Source organism: Panulirus ornatus, chromosome 6 (assembly GCF_036320965.1).
Source record: "Panulirus ornatus isolate Po-2019 chromosome 6, ASM3632096v1, whole genome shotgun sequence".
NCBI lineage: Eukaryota > Metazoa > Arthropoda > Malacostraca > Decapoda > Palinuridae > Panulirus > Panulirus ornatus.
This window is the reverse complement of record NC_092229.1, coordinates 14,580,440-14,601,662: the sequence shown is the minus strand read 5'-3', so window position 1 is coordinate 14,601,662 and position 21,223 is coordinate 14,580,440. Positions and strand designations below refer to the sequence as shown.

Genomic DNA, 21,223 nt, shown 5'->3' with positions numbered 1-21,223 from the left:
GCTTGTGCCTCCCCTGCACCTGGCCTGCTTGTGCCTCCCCTGTACCTGGCCCGCTTGTGCCTCCCCTGTGTACCTGGCCCGCTTGTGCCTCCCCTGTACCTGGCCCGCTTGTGCCTCCCCTGCACCTGGCCCGCTTGTGCCTTTCTTTGTTGTCATAAATGACTTCCTTGTACATTTTGGTCTGTACAAACGGTAAGGTTATGTGCCATGTACAGCGGGTCTCCCCAGTGAGGGTGTAACTTGTGTTTTGTGTGTGTGGTTTATGCTCTGACAGGTCTCTTCCTTCGGTGCAAATCTACCTACACTTTATTTATTCGACCTTCATTCAGGTGGAATATTTCTGAGCCGGTGGACTTCCCGCGAAGATTTTTCTTAGAACTGGGCTTTTGCTGACTTGTTTTTTGTTTTATTTTCTTCAGAATTTCTCTTCAGACTTTTTGGTTTAGTTTTCTTCATTGGTTTATCTCAAGATTTTCTAAGTTTCTGGCGTTTTTTTCGTAATTAGTTTTGTGTGTCTCAGTATGCCTTCTGATGGTGATACGCATTTCCTATGATCTTGTGCTTTCGATGGTTCATTAAATGTTTTGAATCATTATATTTAGAAATATGGAAGGTGTTTTCTGATACTCTCCTAACTGGTGTAGGCATAATAGAGGCGTACTTCTCTGTCTGTCTGTCTGTCTGCATACGCCGGGGAGGTTTTCAAACGTACGACAGCTTACTCCCATACACAGTTGCCAATAATATTTCCATTTTCTTGGCAGGATAGAAGTTGCTGGCTTATGATATATTTCCGGGAAATTATTTCATGGTTGAGAGGGAAGTTTTTTCTTATAGGAAGTATGAAGAGGGAAAATGGCGAGGATTGAGTGGTTGGAACCACTGAAGAATGCCACTCCGCCGTTCAGGGAGGGAGTTGTGGTGGCGAGCGAGTGTATTTTAGCTCGTGAGGGAGGTGCGTGGTGATGGTGTGGAAGGGTGTGGTAGGCAGGGAGGGAGGGAGGGAGTGTTGGTTGCGAGAGAGGGTGTTGTGGCGAGGATGGGAAGGTTCTTTGGCGGTGAAGAAGGGTGTTGTAGCCCTCCGCGGGAGGGAGCAGATAAGGGCCCGGAAGGTCCGAATCTGCTAGTTATATAGGATGAAAGAAAAGAAACAATTTATCGCGGAATTCGCGAAGATTGGCTCCTCCGTATTACACGTATAGAAAACTGGAGATTGTGATTGTAGGTTGTCTTTGTTGTTGTTGTTGTTGTTGTGTTGCCACCAGCCCAGTGAGAGTGTACCGCCACCAGCCGAGGATGATTGTGCCACCAGGCCAGGAGCGTTGTGCCACCAGGCAGGCCAGGGAGCTTTTGCTGCCAGCTCAGGACAGAGTGCCAAATGACCCACATACCTGGCACTTTCGTGGTTGTCAACTGGGGAGGGAGGTTGAAGACTGAACACTGAGGTATGGTTGAGTCTTGTCATCCTGTACACTGGCCTGCCGTGTCCTGCTGGCCTGTTGCCATCCTGTACACTGGCCTGGTGGGTCCTGCTGGCCTGATGCCGTCCTGTACACTGGCCTGCCGGGTCCTGCTGGCCTGTTGTCATCCTGTACACTGACCTGCCGGGTCCTGCTGGCCTGTTGCCATCCTGTACACTGGCCTGGTGGGTCCTGCTGGCCTGATGCCGTCCTGTACACTGGCCTGCCGGGTCCTGCTGGCCTGTTGTCATCCTGTACACTGACCTGCCGGGTCCTGCTGGCCTGTTGCCATCCTGTACACTGGCCTGGTGGGTCCTGCTGGCCTGATGCCGTCCTGTGCACTGGCCTGCCGTGTCCTGCTGGCCTGATGCCATCCTGTACACTGGCCTGCTGGGTCCTGCTGGCCTGTTGCCATCCTGTACACTGGCCTGCCGGGTCCTGCTGGCCTGTTGCCATCCTGTACACTGGCCTGCCGGGTCCTGCTGGCCTGTTGCCATCCTGTACACTGGCCTGCCGGTTCTGGTGGACAATGGAGTCATCATAATGTACGTACCCCTGACTGCTGGAGGTGTACACATTGTATATCGGTAAGGTGTGCAATGATCACCTTTATGTATACATGTATGCTCAAGGTATTCATACGTGTGTGCTATGAATGTGCACACGTGTGCTTACCATGCTTGTATATGTATGCAATAGCATCAGGGTATACATGTGTGATAGGTGTTTATAGATATATTCCCTCAGTGTTTGTACCGATGCCCTCGATGTATATACATCGGTATATACATATGTATAATGTCGGTATATACGGAGATCCGGCCTCATTACGTATGTTGGCTGGCGCCTCTAGAGCCATTAAGGAAACGTGTCAGCCATAACTGTGAGCCGACTTTATACACACCTGCGATGTTTGTGCATCACTGTACTCAAACCATTAATGTGGGTCAGCACCATTGCATGTGGCTGTACTCCCCGTGTAATGTACACTGTGTAATGTACATTGTTGCACATGGTTATTCCACTTAGTGTACATTGTTTTATCTATGTTTTAGATGCCTCACAACAGTGATCCCTCCTCGATGTGATGTTACAGGGTTCTGTGTTCAGCTGATCATTTCTATCATTCATCGAGGTCGTCTTTACTGTTCGTCGCTGCGCCTTGTGTGCGCCAGGCTCCGTCACGGGTCTTGACGGTCGTGGACGGCTGTCACATGACGTCACTACCCTATGTTTACGTAGGCAGCGGGACCCACCCACACCGGAGTATACACTCTCTACTACTGTGATCACTTTAAGAATTATCCTAGGTTCCTTAATCGTATGTGAAATCCTTGTTTTGTACCTTCTGTTTCCCAGGTGTTGATGTATCTTTATCTTGTACCTTCTGTTTCCCAAGTGTTGATGTCTTTATCTTGTACCTTCTGTTTCCCAAGTGTTGATGTCTTTATCTTGTACATTGTGTATTACTGTGACCAAGTTAACAATCATCACCCATACCGGGCGGTTGTGATAGTCTTATGACAATGTTCATGCACCACCTTGTTGAGCACGAGCTGATGTACTGTTGTTGTACCATGTAAATGTTGTAACACTGTATCAGTTTCTGTCCAATCATCTTTAATAGACAATAGATGGATAGATAGATAGACACCGGAGGTGGGGTCTTGTCTCTGGCGGGTCATGTCAAGAAGTGTCGTGTGTGTGTGTGTGTTCTGTTGCATCATCGCTGGTAAGTATCTCTGTGTACACTAGCTCTGTGTGTGTGTGTGTGTGTGTGTGTGTGTGTGTCCTCTCGTGTATATCATGATGATGAAACAGGAGTACATTTCCGACGATGGTTGCAGGTATTTGTACAGTTTTAACTTGAAGTGTCACTGGGGTATGGGAGGGGTCCGACACATCATGGTCAGGGACGAGAGCAACAAGCAGGACTGTTCGGTTATGCAGATGACCTTTACTCTGTGTGTGTGTGTGTGTGTGTGTGTGTGTATCCCTGGGAACACGACGGTGTTGTCAGTCGTCCTCAGTACCTGTCATTAATCACAAGGGTGGGGTCATTACCGACCGTCCTGGTTCACTGCACGTTTTCTAACCGGGCAGTTGGCCCGGTATAAAGAGGTTATATAAGAACACCATAATATCCTCGACCAGTGTGTTTGGTTGGTGGTTGGTGGGGGGTGTATATAAGAACACCATAATATCCTCGACCAGTGTGTTTGGTTGGTGGTTGGTGGGGGTGAGGTGATGATCATGGGTCTAGCTAGCGCCCCTCACTTCGTTACCAATTCCCGCATTTTGAACACATTGTCTTGCGTCGTCTTGGCCAGTGTATTATATAGCGTCGCCACTCATGCTGTTTCCAGATTTCTACCTTCCATGTTTTCCTCCTCCGTAGTGTTGTGTTGTATTCTGTACTTCCGTAGTAGAGTGTTATGTGCTGTATTCTGTATTTCTAGAGTAAGAGTGTTCTTGGTGTTCTGTACTTCCGTGGTAGAGTGTTGTGTGCTGTATTCTGTATTTCTAGAGTAAGAGTGTTGTTGGTGTTCTGTACTTTCGTAGTATTGTCTTGTATTTGGAACTTCCTTAGTGCAGTGTTGTTTATGTGTTGTATTCTGTACTTCTATAGTACAGTGTTGTGCGTTTTGTATTCTTTACTTAAGTACTACAGTGTTGAATGTGTTGTATTTTGTACTTCCATAGTATGGTGCTGAATGTGTTGTATTCTGTATTTCTATAGTATAGTGTTGTGTGTTGTATTCTGTATTTCCGTAGTCCAGTGGTATGTGTGTTGTATTATGTACTTGTGTAGTCCAGTGTTGCGTGTGTTGTATTCTGTACTTCTCTAGACCAGTGTTATATGTGTTGTATACTGCATTGCTGTAATACGGTTGTATGTTGTATTCTGTACTTCCCTAAACCACTGTTATGTGTGTTGTATCGTAGACAGTCATGGGTCTCTCTCTCTCTCTCTCTCTCTCTCTCTCTCTCTCTCTCTCTCTCTCTCTCTCTCTCTCTCTCTCTCTCTCTCAGGGTGGAGCACTCCGGACGTATCGCCAGTAAAGACCATGTTATTGTCAGTGGGCCACTGCAAGACGGGGTTTATGGCTTCTATTCTTCTTAATGGTTCGAGTGCCATGGCCATGAGGGCCGGGCCATGAACGGAAGATAAAGATGAGGCAATGATAAATAGAAAGATATTAAAGATGAGGAACAGAATAATCAGGGAATGTATTGATAAACAGAAGAGTTGCGTGTAGGAAAGAGACTGGCTGTAGGTTAATAAGGGGAATCGTGATAAGGTGGGTAGAGTTATAAGGCTTGGCCGTGTAAGGGAAGAAACAGACGTCGCAAAGCCCCATCACTTGAGTTGCCAGCGCCACACAGTAATAGCGTGAGGCCGCTGTGGTGACTTGCCAAGTGTTTTTAGGTTTACCTGATGGCGAGACGTGCAGACAAGGAGGGAGGAGGAGCCTAAGTAATATCCATAGTGTAGGGAAGGAGAGTCGCCAGATCTGTGGAGGAAAAGTGAAGCAAATTCTGAGGTCAGACTGTGAGACGTGATGCATCGTAGTCCATTACACTCGAGATGAGACTGGAACTCCTCACGTGGATGGTTATGTTCTTCGTTGATCAAAGTAAACACACTTAGCAGAAGATCATCAGTCTGTGGCTTCTTAGCCAAAGACTTTCCAGGGTCGCGTACGAATCAGATGTTCCAAATGATTCTGGTCTGATCAGCCAGTCATGATCCGAACGTGTGGTGTGTGTGTGTGTGTGTGTGTGTGTGTGTGTGTGTATGTGTGTATGTGTGTGTGTGTATGTGTGTGTGTGTGTGTGTGTGTGTGTGTGTGTGTGTGTGTCTGTGTGTCTCTGTGTCCACCTGTGACGCGGGTGAGAATGAGACACACCCGAGATGGAAGAGGAATTCCAGAGTGTGGGGGAGTGAGTCGACCAGACCCCATGGTTTACATTGTGGTGTAATCTAGATGTTTAACTGTTGCACGTCCATCATACCATTGTACCAGAGGGGGGTAGGTGGGTCACGTTATGACACACTGTATGTATTGCATGACACCATGCCAGGGTCACGTTGATAGTGTGGTTGTATTGCACGTCCACATTAATAGTGTTTGTTTTTGGCTCTCTTTGCTCGCCAATTGGAGTTCAAAGGATCTTTTTAAGTACATTTACCTGATATATAAACATATATTTCATTATAGTAGCTGAGACGGCACGGGCCATTTGATAACCGCCAAATACGTATATATATATATATATATATATATATATATATATATATATATATATATATATATATATATATATTCACCATACACATGAGTGTGTTACATAACTAGAGCCTGGTCGGGGGAGGGGTGTTAGAGTTAGTTGCCTCATTTATAATGTGGAAGGTAAATATAATGTGACCGATCCCCAGCCTGGCGTGTTCACCCCCTTCCTCCCCAGCCCACGATTCCCCCTTGTCCCTGCCCCCAACACACCCTCACCCTAGCATCTCCCTTCATCACCAACCGCCCACCTCCCTCCTCTCCACCCTCGACCACACCTGCGGTCCTCTTGCCACACCTGCCACACAGCACCTGCGGTAGTGGAGCGGTGGGTGGTCATGAGGAGGGGTTACTCCATACGTCCGACAGTGGGGTACAGGTGAGGTAGATAAGGTGTCGTACCGTAGGGTTAAGTTACGCAGCAAAGTACCGTACCCCCTGGCCAGGGTTATTGTGCTCGACGCTTGAACTCGGGGCGACCAGGGGATTTCCTACTTATTAGATTTTACCCAAGGAACGACCCACCGAGTACGACGGGACGACCACTGAGTACGACGGTACGAACACTGAGTTCGACAGTACGACCACTGAGTACGACGGTACGACCACTGAGTACGACGGTACGAACACTGAGTTCGACGGTACGACCACTGTGCACGACGGTACGAACACCGAGTACGACGGTACGACCACCGAGCACGACGTTACGACCACTAAGTGCGACAGTACGACCCGTGAGCACGACGGAACGACCACCGACCATCATAGTACGACCCCCGAGCAGGAAGGCACGACGATACGACCCCTGAGCACGACGGTACGACCCCTGAGCACGACGGAACGACCCATGAGCACGACGGTACGACACTGAGCTCGACGATACGACCAATGTGCACCACGATGCTACCCCTGAGTACGACGGTACGACCACTGAGCACGACGATACGACCAATGTGCACGGCGATGCTACCCCTGAGCACGACGGTACGACCACTGAGCACGACGATATTATCCTTTGTATGACGTCCTAGTCTTTGACTTGATCCACAGTGGTCAGGTCAGAGGCCAGTCCATCTTATCCAAGGGTCGTATCGTCCTGCTCACGGACCTAGTACGAGATTTTGCCTCAAGGCAGAACTAGGTGGCTCGTAGTGCTCACCGCAGGAATAAAAGAGTCGAGTGTGTTTCAGGTGAGGTGGAGACAGCTCGTGTGTGTGTGGGGACTGAACGCCAGCAACCCATGTGTGTGTGTGTAATATCAACATTCCAGTCTTTGTCTCTTGCCGGAAATTTGTTAATGTTTGTGAGTTGCGTGTGTGTGTGTGTGTGTGTGTCGGTGTGGGAGACGTGAGGGCGTCCGGCAAGTTGGGTCACTGGCGCCTCTGGTCTCCACGCCTGCTCCTCCTCCTCCTCCTCCTCCTCCTCCTCCTCCTCCCTTTCCTCCTCCTCCTCCTCACGACACCCACGCTGGTGGACCACAGGCCATTATCATAACCCCAGGTTCATGACATCTCATGAACTGTCGACTTCTCCCCTATTGACGTTGTACGTGTGGATATCCGTGCATTACGTTACGTTGGTGTGGGATGGCGAGGTGAGTGCGTGTGGTGCGATGCCTCACGTTTGGGGAGGTGGGGGAGATTCTTCATCATACACTTGGGGTAGTCTTGGACTTCCACGGCTCAGCCTCAGGCCTCTCACTCGGGTCGCGCGCAGTTCAGGAACTGGATTTGTGAGTGCGACGGATCCACAGGCGTCAGCGCTGGGTAACTCGTGGACACAGGCGTCCATCAGAAGCAACCCACGTCCAACTAACTGGAATACGTGGCAGGACGTAACCTAGTGACGGCATTAGGATCCCATTCCTCACTTCTTCTCTTTTCTGGAGTAAACAGTTGACGTTCTGGAAGGACCAGAATTGCCATTAATCATCGAGAAGGGGACCTAAACTACCATTAATCACCTAGAAGGTATCGTTTCTTGTCCGTATAGATTCCATATATATTTCTGTGTCTCTCTACATAACGCCTGTGGATGGATAGCCGTGGTGCACAGATACCAGTTCTTCAAACTCATGTGAACTTGGGCTGCTCGACAGAATATCAATGACCCTAACCTTTGACCTCCAATCACGCTCGTATTTTACCTTCAATGAAGGGTAAGTATAATTCACTTCCTGTGCTGTTGTGATGTCTCCTTTGGACGTCATTATCAGCGCTGAACCTCAGGTCACGCGGGTGACCCACGGGAATCACAGTTGACGAATGGTAACGGGAGTTGCCATCTGTGATTCCATGTTGTATGGCAGCCGGAACCACCTGAGGATGACGACAATACCCTATGGGTCGAGGGTCGTTACCCGCGTCATGCGTTCGAATGCGTCTTGTGTCACAGTCGTGGACAAAGCCTCGGGGAGGGCGGGTACAGCGAGCCAGGCTCTGGAGGAAACGTCTACGGCCGCCCCAGTGCAGCGGAGGACCTCCTCATAACACACAAATTTCTGCAGGTAATAACACAGTTGTGGTTCGAGACGACGTAACTGTTACAGTGTGTCGTTACTACGGACGTGTGTGTGTGTGTGTGTGTGTGTGTGTGTGTGTGTGTGTGTGTGTGTGTGTCCTCGGGTGCTATGGACACACTTGCTGACACTCATTGGTCTCCAGACACTGAGGTAGGGGACCACTTGTGCTGGTATGGTGCTACGCTGGCTCGTCCCCTCCCACTCCACTCCACCAGAAGGTTGTGGGAGGAACATTTATGTGGATGCTCGTTATCATCAGTGTGGGGTCTCGTTATCATCAGTGTGGGGCCTCGTTATCATCAGTGTAGGGCCTCGTTATCATCAGTGTGGGGCCTCGTTATCAACAGTTGTAGAATGTAAAGATGTACCATATATGATTGATGAACTTCGCGTGCGTTTTGTTAGATACGTATTCTTGATGCCTTATGCACATACCTCTTGCATGCTGAGTGTGTGTGTGTTCTTGTGTGTGGCGTGATGGCGTTTGTTGGATTAGATGGGAAGATAAGCTCAGCAGGGCTAAGAGCTGTTCACTGTATATCGGTGGATGACTGGGGCCAAGGCTATGAGGCTCCGTGGTAACCAAGTATGTATGTTCCTCAGTACCTTTACTGATGACCAGATGTTATCATGTTATTTGTAGCTTCGTGGTGTTCTTGTGTCTGCCATACAGTATGTGCCGCTCCTCTCACTCATGTCCCGATCAGTTGGGTGTCAAGTTAAAAATGTTGATCTAAAGTATTTCCAGTGTGTGGGTAGTGATAGACCGTGGTATATATCGTTTTGTCCCTTCTGTGTAGGTCAGGGTGAGTATGAGTTGGGGAATACTGTAGTATTGTATAAGAAGGACCACACCCTCCTCTACCTGATGTAGTTCTGGCCTCTCCAGGAGGTGCCTGTATCAGTACAAGCTTGTCAAGACGGCTTGACCTTGTACAACTACTACTGTTCACATGGTGTATTATTAGACCTCGTGGTGATTGCGCGAGGCCAGATGGTTTATAGCTCCCTCTATAAAACTACGTTGCATGGTACCACTATCCCTGAGGCCACAGTTGTTAACCTGTTTACATCTGTTTGAGTTTTCCGTTACCTTTTGTGGCTGTTGGGTCTGGATAATTCGGGTCTGGACGCTTCTGAATGTACAAGGTTGGTCTATTTGAGAGAGAGAGAGTGTGTGCTGTTGGAGGTTACTGTTTGTGTGGCATCATCCACGTAGATGTGCACGATCATGTTCCCAGTTCAGAGGAGGAGGAGGAGGGGATATCTGCTGTGTAGGATATAAATAGCATTGGTGACAGGACGCTACCATGTGGGACACCGCATCATAGTAGGAATTGCAGTGATGTTATGTTTATGGTTATTGCGACGGACTAGTGGTTAAAGTAGATACATACTGATATCTCACTGTAACAATTTAGTGCCATTTTTCTGAAGACTTTGCTTATGTTGTTGCGTGTAGCAAGGTGGAGTATTTCCTGCAGGTCCCTCTGCTGCTTGCCTTTTTTTTTTTTTATCTTCTGTAGCCATCGAGGTCGTAGAGGCGGAGCTTGCTCCCCCTCCGGAAGCCCCGGCGAGTGTGGTTGTGAAGGATGTTGTCTTCTACGTAACATCTTAAATCTAAGGTTTATCATTCTTTCGATTACTTTTCCTTCTTAGGGGAAACTAGGTCGGTCGTTCTTCGGATGGGCATGTGGCGTTGTTTGTTTTGGTGTTATTGTTACGTTGGCTTCCTTGAATCTCGGGGAAACTAACCTTTGTTGAGCATTTCGTAGTAAATGTCAACAGATGGTGAAGGCCATTCCGAGGTAACATACTAATTTGTTTCGTGTCTGCTTGGCTCCGTCTTGGGGCTGTGTGGTTCGTTTTTAGGATGTCTGTCTGCAGCTCTGGTGTATCTTCTCAGTGAGATCTAGCTGTCAGGGAATATTCGAGGTGAGTCTGTGGTCTGTTACGAAACTGACGTGTGTCTGTTTTGAGCCAACCAGTGCAGAACTTCCCGTTCTCTGATTTTTTGGTGTAGTTCCCGTTTTCTTCACATTTTTTTTTTCGAACGCAGACTTGAATGAGTTCTAGAATTCGCATGCCATATCTTGGTCATCATCTGTCCTGCCATCATTGACTTCTGGTGATAACGTATTCGATGTTGTCTCGGGTCTTCTCTCGTCGTCGCCAGACCTCCTTTGTTAAATATATTTTTGTTTCCTTATTTCCTTTTTTTTAGGGGGTTTTGATCGTCTCATACTTAGTGTTTCTTGTGTTCTGGTCTTGCCATCCCCGTTTGTGACAATGACGGTCGCTCCTTCCCTCACCGTGGCACGGGAGGAGCCTAGCTACAGTGTGGTGGCCTCCCCACACCTCCCTCACCACCACCACCAGGAGGTCATCATACTCACAGCCGATATCTCCTCAGGTTCGCTCGGGGCCTGGAAGCCGCTTCATCTTGTCTCCGTTCATGAAACTGAAGCAGATCTGTCGGTCTTTTGGTTTCAGGCCACATCTACCGTTGTTCAAGTCATGAAGTTTAACATTTACAATGTCCTCCATAAGTCTGCTTTTCTCTCTTCAAAATGGACTGTGTGTGTGTGTGTGTGTGTGTGTGTGTCTGTGGAAGATTCACGGGACAGAATTTAAACACCTGACTTGATCCCCAGAATCAGACGCCGTTCCTTAAATAACAGGAATTTTTTTTTTTTTTTTTTTAAAGGTCGATGATTAAGTATCCATTACATTCTGACTCAAGATGTAAATAACATTTGTTAGATTTTGCATGAGCGAATCGAGTGACGTAGTTGTATACGATGACCGGCTTAGTAAGAACAACATAATACTGAAAATCAACTCTTTTTTTTTTTTGTCATTTGTGATGTTCTGGTTCTGGTCTTATAGCCTTTTACTGTAAACATCCATCAAAGCCAACGATATTAACAGAGGAGTTCAATGACGACTCAACCGTTGGATATTTCGTTATACAAAACCTTCGTTATAAAACTTTCTTCGGGCTTCTGTCATTCGCTGTACAGACGAACAGATGAAATGTATACACTAGCTACTGTAACTGACTTTCCCCCCCCCTGGGGTGTCTGTCATTCACTGTACAGACGAACAGATGTAATGTAAACACTAGCTACTGCAACTGACTCCCCCCCCCCCCCCTGGGGTGTCTGTCATTCACTGTACAGACGAACAGATGTAATGTAAACTAGCTACTGTAGCAGACTCTACCCTCCCCGGGGTGTCTTGGGAGGGTGAGGCAGTGGCTGGAAGACTTTACCTTGACACCTGATTCTCTGGCGTGGCACACTGACGCGGGGGTTGGTTGGTACTCCTTCATGTTAAGGGTGGCGCTGCCTGTCGGTGAGGGAGGTGGACTTGGTGTAGGAGGGAGACGAACAAGGCGCGGATATAAGAAATGATGGACAAGAGTTGGAAGTAAGTAATGATGGAGGTAAATAATAAACTGAAGGCATGAGATAAGCAAAGGTAGGGACGTCAGATGAAAACAGAGTGAAATAATGTGATAAGCAAGAGAGCGGTGTTAACGGGTCTGAGCAAAACAGGTCAAGAGAAAGCTTGCAAGTGGAGATAGAAGGGTGTGTAAATAAAGAAAGGAAGTCGGAAGAAATAAGCAACGAAAAGTGTATTTGGTATATTAAGAAGAAGTAAGATCAGCACGTCGTTGTGAATAGCAAGACAGCATACTCGAGGACAGACAGTCACGGAAGATAAGAATCTGTGGACTGTTCTCAGTAACGGTTCGAAGTACACTCAACTGTGTGGAAGAAATCAATAGTATATATATATATATATATATATATGACTGGCAGGTGTCATAGCTCGGAGCCTTCGCTAAGAACACACGCCGGAGACAATCCCTAACAGTCTTAAAGTGTTGCTATCATGACACTCTTGAATATGTTATTCAGTTTTAGATTTCAGAAGCCTAGACACATTTAACTCTTGACTATGTTATTTAGTTTCAGATTTCAGAACGCTAGGACACAATTAACTCTTGAATATGTTATTTAGTTTCAGATTTCAGGATCCTAGGACACAATTAACTCTTGAATATGTTAGTTTCAGATTTCAGGATCCTAGGACACATTTAACTCAAATATGTTATTTAGTTTCAGATTTCAGAAGCCTAGGACACATTTGACGCCAGTTTTCAAGTTTTAGAATAAATTTGATACTGTAAATCATGGAGTCCTGCCTGTTTGCAGTGCAAAACAATAAGAATAGTGTAATAAACAGTATGAAACTTAGAGGAAATATTGTAATACTCGTATGTGAAACCGTTTCTTTCGAAATAGAATTGTCATCCGTGGAACAGGTTACCGTCGAACGTTATAATTGCCAGAGCCATTAACACATTCGAAAAATATTTCATCACTTTTTTGTTTCTGATAAATGAAAATAAAGTGACAAACATATATAGAACAACACGTTATATTTTTATATCCACGTTAGAAAGACATCCTTCCCCCTAGACACTTGTTACCAGAGAACAAATTAGTAGAAACTTAAATTTACCTAAATTTCGGTAGTATTCGTTGTCATACTTTCCCTAAAATTCTCGATTCATACCTGAATAGCAGTGTATGATGTATCTTACTGTCTTTATCCTGTTAGCAGCTTTTGCCGATGGGGGTAATGGTGGGTGAAGAAGAGAACACCTGCTTTGCTATCCTGTCCTTGTCCGTAATATGGAGTTCGGGATACTGTCAGTGTCCTTGCAGCAGATAATCTCGTCATGGACCACCACGTCTCCTCTCTTTCCTCGCCATGATCGTCCTCTCTGGTTAGTAACTGTAGTAGGTGGGCAGCCACCGTCCAGGGCAGTGCTACTGGTACTACCCGCCTGGTGTCGGGAGGGTTAGTGACGGCTGCGCACTAAAGTCAGTTCAGTAGCGGTCAAGTTTCACTCCATTTTCTGCCTTACCTTCGCATGGGATGCTGCCACTCAACATACAAACATACTGTGTCTCCGTCAAACACATAACACTTGACAACACGTTGCTCGCATGACTCGTTCCTCGTAATTCTAAATTTTCCTCGTCATAAGTACTCCTGCGTCTCTCCCTCCCATCCTTCTCCCTTTTTGCGTCAATTCCCTCCCTCTGCTCTCACTTGCTTATCCCTCACAGCGCTCTGGTCAGACCTCACTTTTGGCCACCGAACTGTATTAAAGACGAGGAAAAGATTGAACGAATTCAGGCAGGAGCAACAAAACCAAATCCGTTGCTCGGATATAAAACCTAATGAAGAAAGACTCGGGGTTACGAGATTGTTTTCTCTCTCTCTCAAAAAAAAAGAAGTGTGTGGACTTCGAAGGATCTAACAGTTTTCAAAATTCTACGTAGTTTCACCACAATAATTCGACGGTTTCATCACGTTAGACAAAGATACAGTGAGCAGAGATGACGAAATGAAGTTAAAGGGAAGGAGATATCATACAAACATGGACATGAGTCTTTTCCATGTACAGTTACATAACATAGGTTTGATTTGCTTCCACCAGGAGTTCTTAAGCCAACATTATGAACATATTTAATTCATGAGACAAAAACCAGAGTGATATAAGTCAATAGTAAATCAACCTGTTTAATAAGGGAGATGTGTGAACTTTTATTCAACTTTTTTTTCAGATTTAGGTTTAATCTTTAGATTGTTCTTCTGCAACGCTAGGATAAAATATTTTCTATTCACACTATGGTATCTCTGAGTAGGTTAGGAATTTTGGATACTGTTAGTGTCCTCCAGCTGATAACCACGTGGTTGACCAACATGTCTCGTATCATCTATCCATCCCATGTCCTCCGTCAGCTGGTTGACTTGGGTGGTGAGGTCAACAGGTGTGAGAGCAGTCAAGACAAGCCGTCACCTCAAACCTTGTTACGTTGGGCATTTCCCTTCGTATTGATGTATCTCTCGTTGCTATTTATTCCCCCTCCCCCAAGCGTGTAGCATACACCGGAGGCATTGATGTGTATATTCGATTGCTTGCAGGATGCGCCAACTAAAGAGGTTTAATTACCATATTCATCTCAGTAGGTGCTAATACCCGTTAGTCGTTGATGGCTAGGCTAGGACGTACTTTCTCTCCGTTGCTCACTGCTGTGATATATATATATATATATATATATATATATATATATATATATATATATATATATATATATATATATATATATATATAATTTTGTACCATTTTACTGTACCATAATGTAAGGTGGAGGTGAATCTTGTTGAAGCAGTTGTGGGATGAATGTTGGACCGATTGTAATTAAAATAGTACGAAGGCGAGTGAAACTATAAACGTAACATTCCTGGCCTCACGTGTAATCAATATCAGACCTCATACTCAGTTGCCATAAATGCTAAAGTTAATTATCTTTCCTGCTGACACTTGCCGTAATCTGATTAACGTTCGTAAGCATCCATGAAACATCTCACGTTAATGCATAAGAAGGAGGAGTTACGTCCTCAATTTCAAAACCAGCGAGCATCCTCAGGTTTTGTCAACAGATCCTGGTGGGAGCTGTGATCAGCGTGGCGAAGGTTCGTCATGCAACACTCCGTGGTCGAGCGCGGACACTGCCAGTGTGTGTTGGGCCGCGTTGCCGTACTGTCACGCTCGCCAGACGCTGGCGTTGGTGAACGACACGTGACGATCCCACTGGTTGTGACGACTGTTGCTTGGTTATGGACTCACTCCTGTCGTAAAGTGATACGTCCCCGTGCAGTGACCGGTCCTCCGTATAAGTGGCGTTTGTCCCGTAAGGGAAGACAACCTCTCGTGAATGTGCTTGTTGGTGTTGCTCCATCATGTTCCTGTGTCTGTGTGGCCAGGTAAGATGAAACTTCGAGCATGAATGCTACCTTGTACATAACCCAAGCCAGGAACGTAGAGAGAGAAGTGATTTGATTTACTGTATGTTATACCACTATGAGGTAGAATGTCGCCTAGCGATAGAGGTTTAGGATATGTGACGAATTTTACGTTGTTACAACGTTGTGGCGGTGAGAGTGAAGGAGGAACCGTACAAGTGCTGTGACTCACTTCAGCAGTCTGTTCCCTGGGAATCTTAAACAAATTCCTGCCTCGTTTGTGTGGAAAGCCTTTGAGTATGTGATAGTGTTGGGGTTCAGAATGTCCCATCTCAAGAGTTGATCCTCGTAACAGTTAAATAAAATCCCTCAAGCCAGCAGAGATCTGTAGGGTTTTATCCTCCATACTCGTGCTAAGACTAGTTGGCAACTTGTGTGGCTGTGGTAGCCCGTGTTTTCGTCGCTGTGATAGATCATTGTTACTAATATGTGATAAGGAAATGACTAACGGCAGACGATAACGATCCCAGACCGAACACTGAGGCTGCCTCCTGCCTAGAAGTGTGTTGACAGTTGAAGTAATTAATGCAACAACTTGTAAAAGTACATTGAATCACAGCTTGGTTTGTTTGTTTGTTTAGTGACAGGGTTGTATGCGTGTTGTGATATCGGGCTGGTAACGTCGAGAACCTGGCGTCGAAAACGATGAAGGGCCAAGTGAGGGATCGATGCCTGAGGTCTGAGTTGGCACCAGCGCAAAGGTCACACCAGCTTCCTTGTAAAGACGTACCTGGTCTGCACAGACAGTCCACTCGTCCTTGCTCCGTCTGTAAGGACACGCGACTCTAGGCACAAGTGATATGAAAATGGTCTCTCAGTGGCTGGCTGACACGATGAAATCTTGGGTTGGAAATCGAAAAAGTTAAATGTGGATGACAAGAAAGTCCGTATCGAGAATCTTCACAATCGTTTTCATGTATTATGAGGTGAACGTGTACGTTTGTGGTGCTGTGGAGTTTAATGGGCTTATACTTATCAGTCCTAATATCACAGCTACCCATTATGCTCATCAGACTATCATAGGAGTGAAGTTATGAACCACGAAGCATGATTATTTTTTCACTTGACACCGAGGTCGGTTTCAGTGTCCTTGCCATCGTCCGCAGTGCGTCCTTATGTCAGTCCCTATGGCACTTGCCCTCAGTGACCTCCCGACTCCCCAAGTGTGTGTACTGAGCTCCCTTAGTAGGTATAAAACGTTAAAGAGAAAGTTTTTGGTGTTTATAACTCGCCCTGAAGTGCCCTGGGTCGTTGACACCATGTACAGTCTCACCAGCTGTGGTCATGAGCAGGGCTCAGGATTGTCCCGCACATTAACGCTGTACAGTGTATGTGGAAGTGAAAGACAATGTTTGTTTGGTGTAGATGTCCGATAACGTGACATTTATATATATATATATATATATATATATATATATATATATATATATATATATATATATATATATATATATATATGAAGGGGAGAGCGTTGGGTATATAATATTTAGTAGTTTGTATACCCAGCAGTTTGATACTTCTACACCGTTTTGATCCATCCCGTGGTTTAGGGGTGGAAGCACACGCACTCAAGAGCTGATGTAATGCACATGAGCCCGGGAACCATGGATATCCTTTGTTACGAGTGTCCACATTGAAAATGTTCGTTTGAAGTGTGACTTGAATAATACATGCGTGTAAGGAAGACTCAGTATGCTGTGTGTCGCAAGATAGGGTGTCCTTGCGTTGCGGTCTCTGTACACGTTGGTTTGTGATATGTTCGGTGGGTGGAGAGGGAGGGTAATGGGGGGGAGCAGCATGGCGGATGTCAGGCGAAACGCGTAGCGGAACACCAGCCAGCGGTGGGCGGAGCCACACATAACCGTCTCTCCCTCCCTCCCTCTACTGCTCTTCGCTGATGAAATTTAAGAGCGAATTTTTTCCGCTAATTATGTTATCTAGCAAGCACTTTGTAAATCCTCCTTCCACCCGTAACACATCCAGGGGAGGTGTTTTACTTTCCGTGTCGCATAAATATTCTCAAATACAATAGCAGGTTGTTCAGGTTGGCATTAGGTAAAGGTACACTGAACTGAACCCAGAATTTATACTGGATAACCATTCTGAGCGCATGACTTCTTTTTTTTTTTATCATTTCAAACAGTTCTAAAGTTCAGAGTAAACTCTTGCGGGATTATTTTTTTTCCCTCACGTCAGCCTACATTGCAACGGCCTGTTCTTGAAATTATGGGCTATAAACGTCTTTACTGTGAGCCGCAAGGAACTTGGATGACACATTTATCATGATTATTTCTTACCTTAATGAGTCACCACTGTAGGTAGTTTGTTTTTAGTAATATTTAGACGTTTTCATGGACGCTGTAGACTGGCACATGATTTGAGGACACATTCCAACGTATCGAGGTTGAGGACTTAGGGCATAAGAGTTGTATTCTAACGAGAACATTCTTTTGTTAAGTTGGCCTAATTGGGGTATTCCCAGGTTAGAATATCTTTGTAGAGATAGTATCTTAGTAAACCAGGGTTAGAACAGGCTTATTAACATTGAATTATAGATATTAACTAGAGTTATGATGATAGAGGTATCATGATCATGAAAGTCCTAGATTAGAATGAAATATCCTTGAGGTGGTACGTCTCACAGATGGTTTATCTTTGTATCATTCCTAGGTTAAACGGACGCCACATCCTCGTCAACATGGCTGGATGTCTTCTCCTTCTCATTATTGTCATTGTTTTATTATTATTGTTATTACATTACAGCACTGTACGAACACGTTTTCTCAGCGCACCACGTTTTCTCAGACATTGTGGATTGCGGAGCGAATTATGTTCCCCACTTAAAGAGAATGGACCATTATCTTCTGTTTACACTTGTTCTCTCCGGCAGCAAATTACCCTGGGTAATCCCTACGTGAAGGTGTTCTGAGGGAAGCATTATGACCCTGAAAGAGTTGTGACATTGGTGGGGGGGCGGCGGAGGAAGTGGGTACATGGATTGGGTAAGTTAAGGGGGAGGTGGGGGGTGGAGAGAGGAAGAGCCTCTTTAGACGAGGACTGAGAGGTCGGACGAGAAGGTTGCATAGAAGAAGAGGTGGAAGGTGTAGATGAGGAGCCACAGTTGAGAGGTAATGGTGAGGTATGACAGATGTCGAATAGTAAGGGAAGCGGAGGGGGCCATCGATCCAAGCCTATTAACTCATAATGTAACCAATATTACTTTTACCCTTTTACCTAAATCACTTTAGGTCACCTTGCGATTCGTACTGTTGCCCTCTTGCTCGTGGTTATGTAATACATTTTGATTGTAAAAGCGGAGGAAGATATGAGAGGGAAGAAGCAGAGCGAGCGGTTGTGTGGGGGGAGCGCCGCCAGTCAGCTGTTCAAGATCGGACACCTGGTTCCCATTGCCAGTCCTATCAGTGTTGTGGTTACGGGTCATATTCACGAGACGTTTGGTGGGCAGGCAGACCATGTTGGATGGTAGGGGTTAGCGCTGTCTGTCATGCCTGACGTGTCGCCATGGTGTGTTTGCCAGACGTAGTTCGCGTTGTGTATGTGCGAGTCTTTCGAATGGTCGATGATGATCTAGGACTCCCTAGGGAATCACGTTACGCATTGTAACCTCTCAGTTAGTCCTGATCACTACGTTGTAAATAGATTGTTTAGATAACATCATCTTCGTATCGGAAAGGATATCGTACAGAGACTTTGAGAATCTTTTCCTGTGGGAAGTCTTCAAATTAAAATCTCTGGTCCCATGAAATTTGAAATTGAGTACTGTTCTGGATTTCTTATATTGTAAATTGTATAATGTAAACTGAAGTATTAATTTCTGCTTTCAGGTGAGTTGAGAAGCGTCCAGGTGCCTACCAAGGTCGTCTGTGACGAACTGTGAGTAAAACTAGGTTGGATTCAAAGCCGAGGGGCGATAGCTAACTTACAACAGCAACGCTGGCACATCATGTGACATGTTTCTTGTGACGTACAGAACCACCACAGATATAAACAGACAGAGTTGTGACATTACAGTTACAAATACGGTTATGTTGTCTAGCGGTTTTGTGGGAGTCGGGGGGGAAAGGTAGCCCTGTTGGCTACCGGTAATGACGCATCAAGCGGCCTTACAACCGCTGGCGTAAAGCTTTCTAGGAAGAGTGAGGACATGTCTCGATAAAAACTATATATATATATATATATATATATATATATATATATATATATATATATATATGTGTGTGTGTGTGTGTGTGTGTGTGTGTGTGAGGACAGTTTTAAGGGGAAATAAATTAATAAAGTAAAAAAATATTATGAAGACATGCAGATATGAAACTAGACATATGTCATACCTGACAGTTCTGATAAGTAAGTTTTGTATAGATGGCAGCAGCTGCAGCTGCCTTACCAATATAACCGAATTGGCACATTTTAAAGTGTGTGGTCGGGCAGTGTTGGCAGTAATATAGGTTATGGAAATTTTCCCCAGCATCTTGCCATACTGTCATGTGGTAATTATCGACTGTGTCATCACCTATATTTTATCTTGTTCTAATATTAATACCCTTATGGGTATGTAAGCCTCAGCAACACACTCGCTTCTGTAAAGGCATGCGCATCCTGAGGTTACATTGACTGATGTACAGGTAGGTTCTCGATGATTTTGACAGTGTCTGTAAAAACTTATAGCCGATTCCACAGCTGGGGGGTCATAGAGGACTTCATACACAAAGGAAAAAAAAAATATTACGTTGAAATTGTTACTTTTATTCCAGATTTGTGAAGCTTGTCAAGATTTATCGTAATCATTATTGTAGCGTCAAACGCAAGCTGCCTTCACTATTGTCGGCTCACCTGTGTCAGGACGACGCGACTGCTCAATACGTCATGACCTGACGATGGAGCGTGACTCCCTTCGTCAGACGCTGGTGACGCCTGACCGTCACCTGCTTTTCTGAGAACCGTACTTTGTGTAATTATAACTCCAGCACTTTTAGGGAAAATGGGTGTGTTCATTGCTATTATTAGCATCAGTCCACGTCTGTAAGCTACCCCATGTCCATGTATGATATATATATATATATATATATATATATATATATATATATATATATATATATATATATATGTGTGTGTGTGTTTGTGTGTGTGTGTACTGACCCGGTGTGTACCGTGGTTGTGTTTATGAAGTGATGAATTTTGGTTGTAATGATCAAAGAAGAATCTTGTATAGCAAAACTACCAAAAGAATTTTCAGTTTGTACTGCAATACTATATGGTATTCAGTCTGCACTTATATTAATTGACCAGTCGTTAAAAAAGAAACATTTTCGACTGATAGTGCGCGCTATGTTCTAGTACATCCCATAGCTCAAAAAGTCCAAGATTGGACTTTGACTTAGAATCTCCTCAGAGCATGAGAGTTTGGACTTTTGCTGGAGTCCTCCTGAACATGTTGGTAAGAGCGGTCAAGAACCAGCAGATGCTGAGGCTAACATGGTTACATGTAGCAGTCTATATATACGAGAGCTATAACCTCAAAGGTGATTTTACGTGCCAAAGAGATAATTGTGTTAGATGTATATGGCAAGCTAAATGGCCCTCAGAAGCCCAAGAGAATAGCAGTCATCGGAAGACGAAGAATGGTGGTGAAATATGGCTTTCCCTTTTCAACAGGAATCACCATTTTGAGACAGTTCTTTGTCCAGTGGAGATTGGTCGTCGTATGTTGACACCCACACCCTCGCTTGGTGGAGAGGAGACCTGTCCCAGTATGAGAAACCTTCGGTTGCGCTATGAACGTGGAAGAAATAGTAATGAATTCAAACTATATTAGTCTCTCCGAGACAGTCATCTGTTATATAATGAAAATGGGTGAAATGAAAGTATCGAAGAATTTTTAACAATTGTTAATAATAAGTAAATGTTTTTTTTTATGAAGCTAAAAATATATAGTTTTACTTAGTTTTGATTTTCCATGAAGCTAAAATATATAATTTTACGTAATTTGAAGCCTTGCATAATCATTAGATTTTACCTGTACAAATTTCACAAATCAGATC

The 21,223-nt window shown here is 45.1% G+C and overlaps 1 protein-coding gene across 11 annotated transcripts in view; it reads left to right on the top strand.

Moving 5' to 3' along the window:
- The window catches only part of LOC139749073 (uncharacterized), a 298,095-nt gene that overhangs the window by 57,738 nt on the left and 219,134 nt on the right, over nucleotides 1-21,223 (top strand). For 2 of the 11 annotated variants that reach the window (XM_071662569.1, XM_071662563.1), the window contains exon 1: nucleotides 14,881-15,125. The exons of the other annotated variants lie outside the window; for them this stretch is intronic. In XM_071662569.1, the coding sequence (XP_071518670.1) occupies nucleotides 15,102-15,125 (24 nt within the window). In that variant the 5' untranslated portion in view covers nucleotides 14,881-15,101. Of the gene's footprint in view, nucleotides 1-14,880; nucleotides 15,126-21,223 lie in introns of those variants that run through there. 11 annotated transcript variants of the gene reach the window in all.